The 18426-nt window shown below is 44.0% G+C and overlaps 1 protein-coding gene across 4 annotated transcripts in view; it reads left to right on the plus strand.

The window, feature by feature from the left end:
• The first annotated feature begins 12321 nt into the window (after window positions 1-12321).
• The window catches only part of LOC105031959 (short-chain dehydrogenase TIC 32, chloroplastic), an 85876-nt gene continuing 79771 nt past the window's right edge, over window positions 12322-18426 (plus strand). For 3 of the 4 annotated variants that reach the window (XR_012135536.1, XR_012135538.1, XR_012135537.1), the window contains exon 1: window positions 12322-12506. Coding sequence is in view for 1 of the 4 variants with exons in the window: in XM_073246181.1 (XP_073102282.1) it covers window positions 12398-12506 (109 nt within the window). In the remaining 3 variants the exon portion in view is untranslated. The remainder of the gene's footprint in view (window positions 12507-18426) is intronic. The other variant, XM_073246181.1, reaches the window with a different exon arrangement.

The following is an 18426-nucleotide window of genomic DNA, read 5'->3' on the forward strand; positions in this document are numbered from 1 at the left end:
GCGGTCTCTCCCAGGGCCCTCGCGGCCATCCTTGTCAAAGAAGAAACGAAGGTCCAGCGACCAGTCTACTACATTAGCCGCGCGCTAAGGGACGCCGAGACCAGGTACACCAAATTAAAAAAATTGACCTACGCCTTGTTGGTTGCAGCTTGGAGGCTCCGACCCTACTTTCAAGGGCACACCGTGACGCTACTCATCGATCAACCGATCAAGGCGATTTTGCACCGGGCTGACACCTCCAGAAGAATGACAAAATGGACGATCGAGCTCATGGAATTCGACATCAACTACAGACCTAGACCAGCAGTAAAGGCCCAAATACTGGCAGATTTCATAGTAGAGTGCACCATCCCAGAGGAGGCCGAACCTGAGCAAAGCAAAGTTGACGACCTGAAGTCTCAACCGAACTCTCCCAACGAAGAGGCCAATCCCTCCGATCGCTTTTGGACCCTCTATGTGGATGGATCTTCCAACATGTCGGGCGCAGGTGCAGGCCTGATCTTGGTCAGTCCGGAGGGAGTCATCGTGGAGTACGCTCTGCGTTTCGAGTTCTCCGCAACAAACAATGGAGCGAAATATGAAGCTCTGATCGCAGGACTAAGGATCGCCAAAGAGCTGGGAATAAGTCAGCTCTGGGTGCACAGTGATTCTCAACTGGTGGTGGGGCAAGTCAGCGGGAGTTACGAAGCGCGGGAGGACAGTATGGCCAGATACCTTGAGAAGGTAAAGGAGCTCACCCCCGCCTTCAGCAGCTTCAGCATTAGACAGATTCCAAGGCTGGAGAATACCAAAGCCGATCTTCTCTCCAAGCTGGCGACATCGGCTCCGGCCGAATTGCTCAAAGGCATCCTCTTTGAAGTTCTAAAACATCCGAGTACAGAAGAATCACGGCCCGTAATGGAGATCGACCACGAGCCCAGCTGGGTCGACCCGCTGATAACCTATCTCAGAGATGGAGTTCTCCCCCAGGATGCGAAGGAGGCTCGGAAGCTCCAAAATCAAGCCTCCTGATACATCCTTTATGAGGGCAAATTGTACAAAAGATCATACTCCTTGCCCCTCTTGAAATATCTCCGGCCCTCGGAAGCTGACTACGCCTTGTGGGAAGTACATGAGGGGATTTGCGGAAACTATTTGGGGGTCAGATCTTTATCCCACAAGCTGCTCCGCCAGGGATATTACTGGCCAATGATGCATCATGATTCGATTGAATATGTCAAAAAGTGTGATCGATGCCAGAGGTACGCCAACATCCAGAGACAGCCCACCACCGAACTCATACCCTTGAGTGCCCCATGGCCTTTTGCACAATGGGGGATGGACATCCTTGGCCCTTTTCCCATGGCATCTGGGCAAAGGAAGTTCCTCCTCGTAGCGATCGACTACTTCATCAAATGGGTTGAAGCCGAACCACTAGCAAAAATCACGGAAGCAAAAGTTCAAGATTTCGTCTGGAAATCGATCGTGTGTAGGTTCGGTCTACCTAGAACCCTAATCACTGATAATGGACGACAATTTGCGGGAGCGAAATTCGCCGAATTCTGTGAAGATCTAAACATCTCCCACAACTTCACATCAGTAGCCCATCCCCAGGCGAACGGCGAAGCTGAGGTGACCAATAGAACCCTTTTGCAGGGGATTAAGACAAGGCTCGAAAAAGCGAAGGGAACTTGGGCAGACGAACTTTATCATGTGTTGTGGGCGTATCGAACTACTCAGAGGCTATCCACGGGGGAGACCCCTTTCGCTTTAGCCTTCGGTATGGAAGCCGTCATCCCCATCGAGCTTAAACTCCCGTCGGCACGAGTCGTGGCATTCGACGAACATCAAAGTTCGCAAGGTCTTAAAGCCAACCTCGACCTACTGGAAGAAAGACGGGAGATAGCTCAGGTTCGGATGGCAGCCTACAGACAGAAGGTTGCTCGATATTACAACGCCCGGGTTAAGAACAAAGCCTTTAGAGCGGGAGATCTAGTGCTTCGATGAGCCGCTGTCTCGCAACCTCAGGATCGAGAAAAACTCATCCCAAACTGGGAGGGACCGTACAAAGTCAAAGAAGTAGTCCGGCCCGGAACTTATTATCTTAAGGAACTCGGAGGAGCCAACCTCCCGCGATCGTGGAGCTCGAAAAACTTGCAGATGTACTACCAGTAACTTCATTTTAATTGAAAATTACATACCTATATGTCCTTGGACAATGCAAACAAACTGTATCAAAAACGAAAGGAAAAACCTCATCCCGACAAGGTCGAAGGCCTGGTTCCATTTAGACCGGATGGGGGGAGAGGCCTTACAGTGCCCTAATGTGCCCCCACAGCCATGTCAGGAACAGGAGGAGAACCTCGTCCTGACATAAGCAAGGTCGAAGGCCTGGTTCCATTTAGACCGGATGGGGGGAGAGGCCCTACAACGCCCATATGCGCCCCCACAGCCCTGTTAGGGACAGGAGGAGAACCTCGCCCTAACTTGAGCAAGGTCGAAGGCCCGGTTCCATTTAGACCGGATGGGGGGAGAGGCCCTACAACGCCCATATGCGCCCCCACAGCCCTGTTAGGGACAAGAGGAGAACCTCGTCCTAACTTGAGCAAGGTCGAAGGCCCGATTCTTTTAGATCGGATGGGGGGAGAGGCCCTACAACGCCCATATGTGCCCCCACAGCCATGTCAGGAACGGGAGGAGAACCTCATCCTGACATGAGCAAAGTCAAAGGCCCGGTTCTTTTAGACCGGATGGGGGGAGAGGTCTTACAGTGCCCTAACGTGCCCCCACAATCGGACCGAGAACGGGAGGAGAACTTTGCCCTGGCTCGAGCAAAGTGGAAGGCCCGGACTCCTACGGGAGCCGGGCTCCATCCACGACGCCAAGGAAAACTCCACCCGGACTCCTATGGGAGTCGGGCTCCATCCACGATGCCAAAGATAACTCCATCCGGACTCCTACGGGAGCCGGACTCCATCCACAACGCCAAAGAAAACTCCACCCGGACTCCTACGGAAGTCGGGCTCCATCCACGACGCCAAGGAAGACTCCACCCGGACTCCTACGGGAGCCGGACTCCAACCACGATGCCAAGGAAGACTCCACCCGGACTCCTACGGGAGCCGGGCTCCACCCACGACTCCAATCACAGGAGGGTTCCATCCGGACTCCCACGGGAGCCGAACTTTGCCTTGATTTCAGCGGAGAAAAATTTTGGGCGAAAAGGAAAAAGGAAGGCAACAGACTATGACAGCTACGATTGGAAAATGGACAACGGTCGAGGTATAGAAAACTCTATCACCGCAAGGACTGGGGCTCCCATCGGGAGTCCCCGCTCTTGAGGAAGTTTTTGACACAAAATAGGACAACTTACCTAGGGTGACAGAAGCTCGGATCCCCGAATTCAAGCCCTAGGAGGGACCCCGGGCCCGAATGGCCCCAAGCGAGCCTGCAGCCATTGACGAAAAAATGACAACCGGGTATCTTCGAACGGCGTAAAAGTCAAAAAGGAGCTCGACAAATAACAGTCCTACACGAATAAAAGAGGTCGTCGATGACCTTAGGACGACGTGAAAAAGAAAAGAAGAAAAGGAGGAAGAGAGAAGAAAGAAGAATAAAGAAGTTCGACAGACGACTATTCGATGCAAGATGCAGATGAGGTAACAAAATCTCCTTTTTATTTTTCAACCAACAAGGTGTACGTTACAAGACCCGGTGGGCCAAAAAAAAAAAATAATAAATACATCATCGACGACATCGAGAACACGGTTTGGAAAGGATACACCGGAAGCCGTTTCAAGCTGCAAACTTCTCTTCCCATTTCGTGTGGCGGGCCTATCGACTTTCGCCCCGCCTTGCTTCGCCCCACCTCCGAAGTCCCAACCTCAGGGGAAAAAGGATGGGATAGATTCCCGGAGGCGGTAAGGGCAACGGCAGCGATGACGAAGACCTGTTTCAAGAAGAACCAGAGTCACCCTGGGGGCAACGGTGGCACCAGAGATATACATCGTCATCGAATACTCCGTGGAAGCCACCATCCAAAATGCTCTGGCAAGGTCGGCATGCGCTACTTCCACCGTCCCCGCAACAAGTTTTACTGCCCCACCGTCGACGTCGACCGCTTCTGGTCCCTTGACCCCGACCGCATCAAGGATCCCGCCACAGCTTGTGACGACAGCTCTGCCCTCTTGACCGGTATCACCCCGCCTTGCTACTCCAAAATTCTCGGGCAGAATATCTTTATCGACAACTCCCGTTATTAAACCCCTGTTGTTAAAAAAATTCTTCCTTGAGTCCCCTTTAAAACGACGGGGATCCTCAGCGGCCACTTGATGACCGGAGAACTCACCGGCCGCTGTTCTCCTCCTCGCCTTCCTCCAAGCCCTGGACATCCCTTCGAGGATGGCCTCCGGGGTGGAGGACATGACGTGGAAACCCCTTAGAGAAGAATCGAGGGACTGAAGACAGCAAGGACCGGTGCGGAGGAAGTGGCCGAGTAGCTAGGCTCTCAGACGAAAGAAAGGTGCCATCCTCTTGGCAGGATGAAGCCCCGAAGGAAGAGTAGGGGGTTTAAATAGCCAACGGATCTTAGCGCAGTTGCGGCGGCGGGTGTCCCTAGGCCAACTGGTGCATGCCACGTGTCCCGCGTGTCCCGCTCGCCGCTATCGAGGATTGACTGTTCGCAAATTTCCGTAACGCGATGCTTGGGATCACGTTTCAGCGGGAGTTCCGAAAAGACTCTTCAGGTCGTCTTAACCAAAAAAAGGGCTCTGACGTGCGCACATTAAATGCCAACATATCCAAGGGCGGTTATGCGCAGGATTCGAGGGGATAACTTTGGCCATGCCCATCTCTCTGTACTTCCTTCATTCGAAATTCAAACTCGGAAGTAGGGGGACTAGTGTTGGGTATAAAATACCCACGATCGAAGTTCTCAGCGGGATTAGCCCTTGCGAGCTCGGCCCAGACCCCTACGGGAGCCGGACTCTGCCGACAACTTCAACCGCAGATAGACTCCGCTCGGACTCCTACGGGAGCCGGGCTCCGTCCTCAACATCAACTGCTGGTAAGCCCTGTCCGGACTCCTACGGGAGCCGGACTTCGCCTTTGAATTTAATTGCAGGAAGACTCCATCCGGAGTCCTACGGGAGCCGGGCTTTGCCCTCAACTCCAACGGCTGCAGACAGACTTCATCCGGACTCCTACGGGAGCCGGATTCCATCCTCGACTCCAACGGCTGCAGATAGACTCCGCCCGGACTCCTATGGGAGTCGGGCTCCATCCTCAACATCAACTGCTGGTAAGCCCTGTCTGGACTCCTACGGGAGCCGGACTTCGCCTTTGACTTTAATTACAGGAAGACTCCGTCCGGACTCCTACGGGAGCCGGGCTTTGCCCTCAACTCCAACGGCTGCAGACAGACTTCGTCCGGACTCCTACGGGAGTCGGATTCTGTCCTCGACTCCAACGGCTGCAGATAGACTCCGCCCGGACTCCTACGGGAGCCGGGCTCCATCCTCAACATCAACTGCTGGTAAGCCCTGTCCGGACTCCTACGGGAGTCGGACTTTGCGCCTGATTTTGATTGCAGGGGACTCTGCCCGGACTCCTACGGGAGCCGGGCTCCGCCCGTGACTTCAACTCTGAGAGGACTCCGCCCGGACTCCCACGGGAGCCGGACTCCGCCCATGACTCCAACCTCAAGGGGGACTCCGCCCGGACTCCCACGGGAGCCGGACTCCGTCGCCAACTTCGACTGCCGGTAAGATCCGTCCGGACTCCTACGGGAGCCGGACTTCGCCTTTGACTTTAATTGCAGGAAGACTCCGTCCGGACTCCTACGAGAGCCGGAGTCCGTCCTCAACATCAACTGCCCTCAACTTTAACTCTGAGAGGACTCCGCCCGGACTCCCACGGGAGCCGAACTCCGCCCACGACTCCAACCTCAAGGGGGACTCCGCCCGGACTCCCACGGGAGCCGGGCTCCGTCGCCAACTTCGACTGCCGGTAAGATCCGTCCGGACTCCTACGGGAGCCGAACTTCGCACCTGATTTTGATTGCAGGGGACTCTGCCCGGACTCCTACGGGAGCCGGGCTCCGCCCGTGATTTCAACTCTGAGAGGACTCCGCCCGGACTCCCACGGGAGCCGGACTCCGCCCATGACTCCAACCTCAAGGGGGACTCCGCCCGAACTCCTACGGGAGCCAGACTCCGTCGTCAGCTCCGACCGCTGCCGAACTTCAGCCGACGGATCTGCACTCCCTGGCAGGCCACGATAACGGCCACAATCCTGCTCCACTTCCTGCGGCAGATTTCGTGCAGCTCCATTACTCCCTGACAGGCCGCAGTAACGGTCACAGCACTGCTCCACTTCCTACGACGGATCTCGCGCAGCTCCACTACTCCCTGGCAGGCCACAATAACAGCCACGATCCTGCTCCACTTCCTGCGACAGATACCGCGCGATTCTCCCATCTGCTGGCAAGTCGCGACAACAGACGCCGCTCCACTCCCCGCGGCAGACTCCACGTGGCACACCCCGACGATAGCCACGGGTCCACCCCACTACTCTTCGCAGCAAACTCCACCTGACCCTGGGCAGCCCACTGCCAGACGGTTACAGATGTCGCTATCAGGCTACTGCCCCCTCCGCCTATAAAAGGGGGCTCCAGATACGTTATTCTATAAGCTCTCGTCTTTCATCTAAAAACTCTGCTAATTTCTCTGTTCGAGCACTCCATTCTTGTTGAGGCAGAGAACTGACTTGAGCGTCGGAGGGTCTTGCCGGAGCAACCCCACCTCCGGTTTAGACTTCTTTTGCAGGTCCCGGCGGTGACCGCGACTTCCTCGACTCCAGCTTCTCCGGCGCAAGCGAATTTTTGCACCAACAATGTGCAATAAACCAAAAGATTAATTGAGAACATTCATAGAATGTGCATTCATGTATTTAATCTCATTACTTTATAATACATATTGGCAAAATACATGAAACCATATTATTTATTTTTAATTATGCATATACTCAAAGTTTTGTCATCATCAAAAAGAGAAAGATTGTTGACCCTATAATTGATTTTGATGATTCTAAAATATTAAGTATAATTTATACTAATTATATATTTCAAGGATGAATGTGGGAGTTTTCAGGTACTTAAATTGAAGAATTTATCCATGAAAAAGATCATCTTAAGTTGGTAAGCTAAAGCACTTCAAAGAACATGTTTTCTCATGTTTGGCCAAGAAGAGTCAACTCTGGCATATTGGAAGAAAACTGGCACGGAGTCGAGCCGACTCGAGAAAAATCTGAGTCAACTATAGAAGAGCTGGGATTTTCAGTACACTATAGAAGACCAAGAAGAGCTGATTGGGTTTTCTTAGAACAGAAGGTAGCGATCGAAGAAGCTAGAGCCATGGAAAGAGTGCTTGCTATCTCTGGCAGAAAGACTAGCTTTGATCGATGCCATCCTAGGTGCTATACCTATATACTGGATGTCCATATATGAAATCCCTGCATCTACCATCCAGAAGATCGAAGCAGTGCCTAGAAAAATTCCTGTGGAGAGGACATAATAAATGTGATGGCCCGGCCCAAGTAACGAATCCCAGCCCACAAAGCCCAAACGAAAAAAAAAGAAAACAGGGGAGAAGACTTTCGAAGGGAGTCTTCTTCCTCCGTTCACCGGCTCCCAATCAGAGTCGAAAAGTGCTCCCCTCTGGCTCTATTTAAGGAGGAGAATCCTCCTCTCTCCCTCTCACCGAAGATTCTAAGCCCAGTCGGCGGCAATCGTCGGAAAACCACCATGGAGACCGACCTGTGCCCGTCCAATTTCTCGTCGGAAAGGCTCGCCGACGTTGAAGGTGAGCCTCCTCCTTCCTCTCTTCTCCCCTTTCCTTCCCGTGCCGGTGTGCATGCTCGTCGGCGACCGAAGTCGCCAGATTTTGTTGCGAAAGAATCTCTATTTTTGCCCATTTTTCTTCGATTTTCTGATGCCGGTGGTCACCGCTGACCACCGGTTTGGCCTCTCCGAACCCATGAGGGTTGCCCCCTTTGCCGTCGGCCTTCGTCGTGTCGGTCATGGCCTGAACGGTCGATCAAGGGAGGGGACCTGTCGGTCCCCTGTTTCGACCAGGAAGGAGCCCGAGAGAAAAGAAAAGAAAAAGAAAAGAAAAAGAAGAAGGAAAAAGAAAAAAAAAGAAAAAGAAGAAGGAAAAGAAAAAGAAAAGAAAAAGAAGAAGGAAAAAAAAGAAAAAAAAAGAAAAAAAAGAGAGAAGAAAAAGAAGAAGAAAAATAAAATAATAATAATATAATAATAATAAATAGGATTTTCTCTCCTCTCTCTTCCGTGAAGAAAAAGAAAAAAAGAAAGAAAGAAAGAAAAGAATAAAGAAAAATAAAATAAATAAATTAATAAATAATAATATAAATAATAAAATATGAGAAAGAGAGTTTCTCTCTCTTTCCTCTCTCTCTTCAGCTTGAACTAGTATTTTCTCTCTCTAAAATTGGACTTTCTCTCTCTACTTTCTCTCTTTAGATTATTTCTCTCTCCTAAGATTTTTAGAATTTTGAGAAGAATGATGATGAATTTAAATGATCTTCGTGATGAATTTTTGATCTATGATCGTCGGACGGTACACCGTCATCCACTTTGATCAGATTAGGTATTTTTAAATTTTATTTCTCATGATTTTATTGAATTGTCCACATGATAATTTCAACATGATTTGATCCGATCGATCGAATTTGTTGAATCATATTGTCTGAAAAATTCAAGATGAGTTTTCTCTCTCTAAAATTTTTTCTCTCTAAAATATTCTCTCTCTTGATTGATTCTCTCTTTAAAAAGGTTAGTGAATGAAGGATTTTCTTTTAATATTTCTGATCTGATGAAGAATCTTGATTCATGATTGTTGGATAGTGTATTGGCACCCATCTTGATCAGACCATGAATCTTTAGATTTGATCATCCATGATCCCGATCTAGTCATGACTTGATTTGATCATATTGATTTCACCAATCGAGATATTGGACCAATCGTAATGTTGGATTGTGTCACCTGATCAATTCGAATTGTACCTCATGAATTCTCTCTCCTCTAATTTTCTCTCTACTTGATTTTATGAAATCGATGTAGAAATCTCGATCCTATCACTTCGAATCCGATTTGATCTGATAGTCAAACTTTGGATCGTTTAGGTCCTAATTAGATTTTGATTAAATAAAATTAGATGATCGGACCCAATCTAAACCGTTGAAATATAGTATTCGTATTCTTTCTAATTATTGAAATTGATTCTGTATAAGATTGTGGATGTTTGATCATGGGATATCGCAATATGATCTACGAACAGAATTTTTGGAAGAAAATTTATAGAATTATGTCGATTTATTGGAATGCATTTGAGGTAAGTAAGGTTTCACTTTTTCTAGATTTATCGGTAAATTATAATATATTTTTCTGACATGATTTGTGAAATGATGTATGAATTGGATGAATGATATTTTGTTATGAAAATATCTTATTTGAAATATTGTGATGAAGCATGATTGAACATATTGATTCCATGATGCATTATATTGACTGATTTCGATACTACATGATTATATATTTTATTTTCGAAATTAGAATATGAAACATGATTTATGAAGAATTCTGATATAAGAATAATATGAATTGACAACCTGACTATGTAAAGGACCCTGCCAATGGGGGCATATACATTGGCAATTGATTTGTCATGAGGGTTTACGTCGCTAGAGAGACCAGCGACAAACCGTCAGAGAGACCAGCGGTTCCGAAGGACTTTGCTGCCAGATGATTCGCAGCTCACCGCAAGAAGATACATGGTGTTATGACCCTGCCACAGAAAAAATATGGTCATAGCTCATGATTGACGAAAAGAATTTAAGAACGAAAGAAATTGAAATCTGGAAAGAAACTTGAATTTTTGAAAAAGAAATGAATTTGGCATAAATTATGTTGCATAATTGAAATTGATTTCGAATTGATGAACTATATATGCTTATTTTTTATAAATAATTATTTACTTAAATGTCTGATGAAATCTGTTGAAAAGTGATCATTGCTTACTGGGCTGTCTAGCTCATTACCTCCTATTTTACTGTTTTTATAGATATTGAGGAATTAAGATGATACAAGATATGAATGGAAAAGTGATCAGAAGCAGAATCTCCATACTTTTATTTTAAATTAAAGTCTTATTGAATTTGATGTAAGATCTATGAATCATTGTTGAATTTATTGAGATATTAAAAAAAAAATTTAGATCGTTATATTTTGAATTTGAATTATTGACTAATTATTCCGCTGTTGTTTTAGGATAGCATGATACGATGCCTTGCATGCTTATGGGAAGAGTTTTCTATGAGTATGCGGCGGTTGCCATGACCCTCGATTCACAATCTCGGGTCGGGGGCGTGACAATAAATACCGTGGTGATCACAGCCTTGTAGATCAAAATCCCTCGCAGACTAGGTATCATTGATGTTAAACTCCTGAATCAATGCCTACTCACAGAATGGTGGTCGTGATATTATAGGAAGCCAAAAAGAGTGTGGCGAAATCTCAAGCATGAGAGCTATTTCTCTAAGAAGCCTGTGAGTCAGATCATAAGAAGGCGTCACCTCCCTGGAGAAGTATCATGCAAACTGGTAATTGGTTCTTCGAAAGCGTCACCTTCATTCCCCAAAAGGGAGATCAGATTGCCTTTTGTCCGTATTCCTGGCTTCTTCAAAATCCTCTTAAAGTTGCATTTCCTACTCCTATTCTCTCTCAATGACAATCCTGAAGCTTCCATCGCTGCCTTCGTAGTAAACCTTATCGATACAAATCAGGGAATATTACACAGTCTAACTGTCCAAGGAAAGGAAGAACTTGACTATTTCTAGAACATCATTCTATCGGTGAAATCAATGGCAGCTGAAGATGAAGCTCTCTGGAAATAGTCTTCGAATCACAAATTCTCTATCAAACACTGCTATCAATTTCTAAGTCATGGATGAATAGTAGGTCAGTTCGCTACTGTTAATTGGAAGCTGCTGATGCCAAAGAAAATCAAAATCTTCAACTAGCTGAGCTACAACGACAAAATTCTAATAGTCGAAAATTTAAGGAGAAAGAATTGGATGGCACCCAAATGATGCCCAAACTGTGCGAAGCAGAGGAAACAACAGACCAGCTGTTGTTGTTAACTTGTCCATTCACATCATTGATACGGCATTAACAACAAAGCCAACTAGCCTTGCCAAACCTACCCCGAAGCATTGATGATAATTGGAACAGGTGGAGATTAAGTATTCAAAACAAAGACAGAAGGACAGGATGGGAGCGCTGGTTCTCAGTTATAACATGGCATACATGGAAATAGCGGAATGATAAAGTTTAATTTTAAACTCTAAGCCACATCGTCCAGAGTTATCATACAAAAAGCTGCATATTTGCTTGAAGAATGGACGGTTTTATACAAAGGAAGTGCAAAAGAGGCTAGAAATCATCTCCCATAATTGAAATATTGCCCCATCGAGAACACATTATACATGACGTTAACAATGCAAAGATTATGAAGGGAACCACGCACATGGAGTACGACAACTCATCCTTTTAGCACAGAAACCATCCAAGTACCCTTTCTTCCCAATCAATGGCCTTCCTTTTTGTACTAATCATATATATGATGTTTGTCTTTTGTTGCTTTTTTTGGCAACAAAATACTTTTGTAATCAATATTAACTTTTAATAATATTTAGTGGGGGACAACCCTACCGTTTCTCATTAAAAAAAAAAAAATCCTGAAAATGTTGATTTCGCAATTTAGTATTCAATTATTCACATTTGTCATGCGAAATCTCATACTTTTAATAGGGTGGTTGGACCGAACAAGATACAGATCAGATTAAATATATGATAAATTAAAGATGTATCGATCCGAATTCAATCTATGTTAAATGGGTTAAAAATACAGATCTGAATCGGATTATTTTATTAAACATGTAATCTGGCTTGATGTTGGTTGAAATTAGTTAAACGGTTAAATGCCACCCGTAACTTTTAGAAATTCATCATATGGTATGAGAATATATGGCGTGCACGAGACAGGGCCGCTCGCAATGCTTTTTAAGTCAAACTTCCATCAAGATTTTGTCGGTGGATATGAATAGTATCGTATTAACTAAATTTTGGGTTTCATTCAGGCACAAAGATTTTCATATGTATGTGTTAATGCATGTGGGTACCCACACCACCTACTAAGTCGAAGACTTATGTATGTGGGCGCCCATGCCATTTAACCGGTTGTCCTTTATTTAATTCCATCATTTTTCCCAGAGAGCAGATCATAGGAATCATCTAACTGTGGTCTCCCGTGTATTGCGATTCACAAAGACGGAGGGGTAGACATGCGGTGTCCGTGTGACAGGAAGGCAGACTCTGGATTCTCAGCTGTTTCAACGGCAGAGGAAGTCACGCAGGGAATAGATGGGACCGGTCTCACCGCCATCGTTACCGGTTCTTTCTCTACTTTTTTGCATGTTGTTAATATATTTGCATGTTCGTTTTTTAGGCTTTCAGTTTGAAGAAGTTTAGTGAGGATGTGGGGAAGACAGTCTGTGTTCTCTTGCTTTGCATTGCAGTTTGATGATTTTCTTTGTATTTTCCACCTTTTTGTTTAGCAACGCTTACTGTTCTTGGGGTGGGTCGCGAGATCATTTCTTGTATATGCAAAATATCATGTCTTAGGATTTTATTTCTCGAGAGTATAAATCTGGTACGTCCCGGAGTTTTACAGTATCACGGTAGTGTTAGTTGAAAGTCCTATTCTGTCTATTCATCTCTCAGTCTATCTATATGTCTATCGGTCTGGTTTGATTTGTATTGTATATATTTTATAAATTATATATGTTATATTATATATTTTAAGTTAACTATGCTAAGCTCTTCCTTTTCTTATTTCTTGAAAACATCGTTCTTGATGCATTTGCACATGGTTTTGGCATGATAGCTTGCATGAGACATGATTGGATATGTTTGACACATGCTGTTCAGAGTTTTCCTGGCTGATTAAGCTATGTGGAAATCTGTTTTGTTTTCTTTTGATTGTGATATGTTTTTCCTTGTATTTCTTTATCATTTAATGTGTTTTACCATCAGTATGCTTGCAACTCTGTCCCCCGTTTCGCATTTCCTTTCTCATTGTATCATGATGTCACATAAATCCTTTTCCTCTATTTTCTGTTTGTCTCCGTTTCTTTATTTTCTTGTGCTTTATGTGGCTTGACGAGGTTGCTGTCTACTGCAAGTGGGAGCAAATGTGATTTTCAAATATTGTAATATCTAAGGCCAAAACATTCAGTGTAGAATATGATCAAATCCTGCTTCAATTGGTACTTCTGTTGTTGAGTTTATATTTTCCCACACTACTTGACAAAACAATTCCTACACCAAAGGTTCTTGATGTTAGATTTCTCACAACCTCAGCCGTACAGATTTGAGACGCAACAGGTTTGGGCCATATACTCGAGAATGAGAGGCCAACTATATCATGGAAGTCATTAAGTCGCCCATTTAATTCATCTTTTGATACACCTTCAAACCTTAATGACTAGCATTATCTTTGGACCTGATGTGGCATTCAACGAGCATGATTACATGGCATGGCCAGATTCACCCAGCTCATGATCCATGTGCCAACACTGGTGCACCCAAGCATTTTCCAAGGCATTCTGATCAGGACCTCTAAGCCGACTTGAGAACTGGGACAAGCAAAATAGAAGCAGTCGGCCAGCAAAGCCAGGATATCCCAGCTTAGCTTGACGACCAATCAGCTTGGCAACCAACTCGAGTTGGATAGAACCCTCATGTATGGTGCAGGTGGTTCAATCATTCCACCCTAATATGCATGAGGTTTTGGCAATTCCATCATGTGTCAAACTATTATAGTACATCCCCAAGGTTTTTACACCATATCGGCGAGTTGATACAGAATCACCCTAGGTTTGTTAGGATATAATTTCAAAAATCTCTAACTAAGACTATGTCTCTCTATTTTTTCTCCTTTGTTCTCTTTAAAATTATCTCTTTGACTTAAGCATCGGAGGGACCAACTAAAGCAAAGCCCTGATAAATTCTCTGACCTTGTCCTTTATCTTACATGTCCATTGAGGTAGTCCAGGTCATTGTCTTGAGATTTGACAATAATAGATCGACATCATTTATGGCAAAATGAGTTAAAAGCATACCACTTAGAAAAAGGAACCAGTCTGTAACAATAAGTCCAAGCTGTAATTGATCTAGTTAGGGGCCCGGTCTAGGAGAAGAAGCCCCATTAATGGAACTCCCCAAGGATAGATTTGATCAGCAACAGGGACCTAGTCGGGGGAACAATTGGATAGGTCGAGGGATCCTAATGAGAGTGCCAATGCTGAAAGAGACTTGATCGCCTATAGAGGAGGGCTACAGTCCCAAGAGGAGCAGTGGATTGATCCAACCCACTAGCTTGATGAAAAGAATGAGCACCTATCCTAGGTCATGGAGGAAGTGAAGGAGAAGAAGGTTGGCATCTTAAACGAGCCCCTCCTCTGCAACATGCTAGTTTTCAACGAGCAAATAATGGTGGATCCCCTTCCTCTAAGGTTCAAGATAGCTCAAGTGGAGCCATATGATGGGTGATGGACCCCATAGACTACTTGGAGACTTTCAAGGTTCTTATGTAGCTACATAGAGCTTCTGACATCATCATGTGGCATGCCATTGTAGCTGCTGCTGCCAAATCTTGCTCTTGAGGTCAGAGATGATCTCCTCAGATGAGATTAAGGCTAGCAAAATGTGATCTGATCCACCAACCCGACCTGCATTCGATTCGCTATGAGTAAGTTTGAGTTTAGACTAAATGGATTCGAGTCATAAATAGGTTAACCCATTTAACTCATTTAATCTTTGGGTGAAATTTGATTTTCAGATATTTGATCTATTTAATCTATTTAACCTATTTAATATGTAGGTTGGGTTCAGTTAAATATTTGATCTATTTAATTCATTTAATCTATTTAATATATAGATTGGATTGAGTCATTTAATCTGTTTAACCTATTTAACCCATTTAATCTATTTAAAATCTATTTAAAGATTTCTTAACCTATTTCTAACCTATTTAACTCAACCTATTTAATCTATTGAATTTGTTTAACTTATTAAAAATTTATTTAATCTGTTTAATCCGTTTAACCTAACTTAGTCCATTTAATAAATAGGTTAAGTGGATCAGATCAGGTTACTTATTTAATAAATAGGTTGGGTACAGGTCTAAATTTTTTACCTATTTAGTAAATAAGTCAGATTTGGGTTAATAATTTTTTGACCTGACCCATATCAACCCAACCCATATCCAATGTGACCTGATCCAATTGCCATCCCTAGATGAGATCCCCTTGGCAGAAAATGAAGAGAGTTGGTCTTTGGCTGAAACTGAGGCACCGAGGTGGGGAACTCTAAAAGCTAAAACAAGACCTACAAAAAGTCCAGGCTGGAGTGTTCTCTAGTGGAGACTCTCTGATGTTGAAGTCAGTTGAGAGATGGAGAACAGAAAGAGATCTTTCAAGAGCTTATCTTGGGATCCCCATTCCCTCTATTCATAAAGGAGTTAGAGTCATGCACATCAGGGGGACTAATCGATTTCTAGATATCACGTGCGAATCATGTTGGCAATGATCTCTCCTGTATTTGCAATGTGGAGCCAACTATTAGTTTTCATTCGGACATGATATAATCTCGATGATCTTTTTCATTATATGGACTCTCCATAATCGTAAAGGAAATGAGCTCTTTCTCGATTGGGACCACTACCTTATATGAGAAGTCTTCCTCAAGTTAATCATGGCCGACCTCTACCCACCTTGGCCATGGCAGAGGTTTGAGCTACCATTTACGATCTTAGAACAAGTATGTGCACAATTAAGTTGAACTAAGTGAGTGTGTAGTGGAAGTAACAAATCAAAACAAAAAATATACTAAAATAAATAAGAGCAGAACAGAAATAAGCAAGAGCACACATAAACACAAAGTTATATAGCGGTTCGATACCAAACCTAGCACCTATGTCCACTCTCTAAGTTTTGTTATTTGAAAACTCTACTATAATCCTCTTGATTACAGTATGATTATTTAACTAGATCACAATCAATCCAATTGATTATTTTAGCAGACTCACAAATAACCCGATTGATTTCGCACAAAAAATCAACCACAACCATCCTAACTAAGTCACTCCTATACTTAGTCAATACAATATCTAATTACGCATTTGGATAAGCCTATCTCATAAGTTTCTCTCCCAAGAAACTTGTATAAAAAATAAATAAGTACAATAGAATAAATACCAAAAGAGCTAAAGCTCAAGAAATAATAAACTCATTGAAGTGTAATGAAGTCGATAATGGTTGCTCCTTGAAGCTCGGACTTCTTCACTTAAATGATTGAGAGACTCTCTTTTGATTTTCTATGGATGATCTCTTGAAAGTTCACTCAATTAATTGCACTTGATTCTTCACTTTTTTGACTGGCTCAAAGATATTCAATGTCGTTACCAAGAAGCTAAGTTTTTCTCTCTTCTTCCCACTTGGATCCACTTCTCTTAGCTCTTCGTTGAGTTGGAAAGTTTTTAAAATCTTTAAAAGAGCCAAACTAGTCATTTCTAGCCATTGGAGGATAAAAATTAGTCATTAAAAATTATTTGAAATAAATTTGAATTTCTATAGAACTAGCCATTGGAGTTAGAGTCGACTTAAGTAGATCTGAAGTTGACTCGAGAAGATCTAGAGTTAACTTGAGGTCTTTAGGAGTTAGCTCGAGGATTGGACTCAAAATATCTACTCTTTAACTTTCTTGAAAGAGTCGACTTGAGGCTTATGCCACTTAAAAAATATTTCAAAAATACTTCAAATACTTCTCCAAATACTTTAAATATTTCATTAACTTTAGGATTTATTCTCCATGCTTCTTTAAATGTTCAAGTTCATTATGCTCCTTACAAAATAAATTAATTTCTTCAAGAATACATAATCATTAGTATCATACTCAAATATTTTGTACTCATCAAAATCAATTCTTGGATCATTGTGATCGATATCAATAGGGTCAAGGGCCGGCATTGTATGTTAGTGTTTCTTTGACATTGATCACATCTTCACACCAAGTCAACTGCATCCTATTGCATGGTCAGCCACAAATAACCCTATCGCAAAACTTTATAAGTGAGGGTCCTAACCCCCAAGTGATTTTCACAAATGCCTTCGTGAACTTTCCAAAAGTCATCATCCACTTCTGATGGATGGAGACATCATAGCAACAGTAGTGAATAGGATCTCTTGTATAGCCTTTCCTTGTACATTAGTTTTCGGTGTGCTTGGCTTCTCAAATTCTTAGCCTTAGCTCAGTCAGTAGGTAGAGTCCCATCCTTTAGGAATTAGACAATCAGATCCATCTAGCTCGGCTTGTGGCGGCGTGCATTACTAAGGTTTCCTCAATGCTAGGATTTTCTAGTGTTTCTATGTATGAGCTCCTCCTGAGGTCGATAGTTCCCAGAGTGGCAAGTTTTGACAAGAGATTGGCCCTAACATTCTCAGACCTCGAGATTTGCTGAACATTCAGGGTTGTGAAATCAGAAATGAGATCTTTCACTTTCTATAGGTACTTCACTATAGTAGGCTCTTGTGCTTCATATTCAACCCACACTTGGCCAACAATGTGCTTTGAGTCACTATAGACCCTCGGATGCCAAACTGCTATCTTCTTAGCATTTTAAGCCCAGTAACCAGGGCATCATACTCGGCTTCATTGTTTAAGGCCTTGAATTTGAAGCATAGGGCGTATTTAGCAATCCCTTCTTCTGGGCTAGTAAGGATTAGTCTAGCCCTAGAATCTGTTGTATTAGAAGAGCCATCTAAGTGAAGAGCCTAGCACTCCTCGGGATATCTGACCTAGGGTTCTGCTTCAAGCCTCTCTTTAGGGATGGTACATTCTAGAACAAAATCCGCCAGTACTTGAGCTTTAATGGATGGCTGGGGAGATATTTTATATCAAACTCTCCAAGCTTAATGACCCACCTAGCTAGCTGACCCAAGGTTTCAAGCTGGTGGAGGACTGACCTAATGGGTTGGTTGGTGAGGATAGCAATTGTGTGCGCTTGCAAATAGGGGCATAGACATTTTACCAAAGTCACGAGTGTGTACCCCATCTTCTCTAACCTTGTGTACATGATTTCTGCATCATAAGGAACTTATACAATACATAGGCTTCTGCACCACAGCCTCCTATCAGACGAGCATCGAGCTAACTGCTTGTGAGGAGTATAGGTATAGGACCTCTTCAGGCTTTGGTTTGCTTTGGAGAGGTGCAGAGCTGAGGTACCTCTTCAACTTATCGAATATAGCTT

The sequence above is a fragment of the Elaeis guineensis genome, chromosome 11 (assembly GCF_000442705.2).
Source record: "Elaeis guineensis isolate ETL-2024a chromosome 11, EG11, whole genome shotgun sequence".
NCBI classification, from domain to species: Eukaryota; Viridiplantae; Streptophyta; class Magnoliopsida; order Arecales; family Arecaceae; genus Elaeis; species Elaeis guineensis.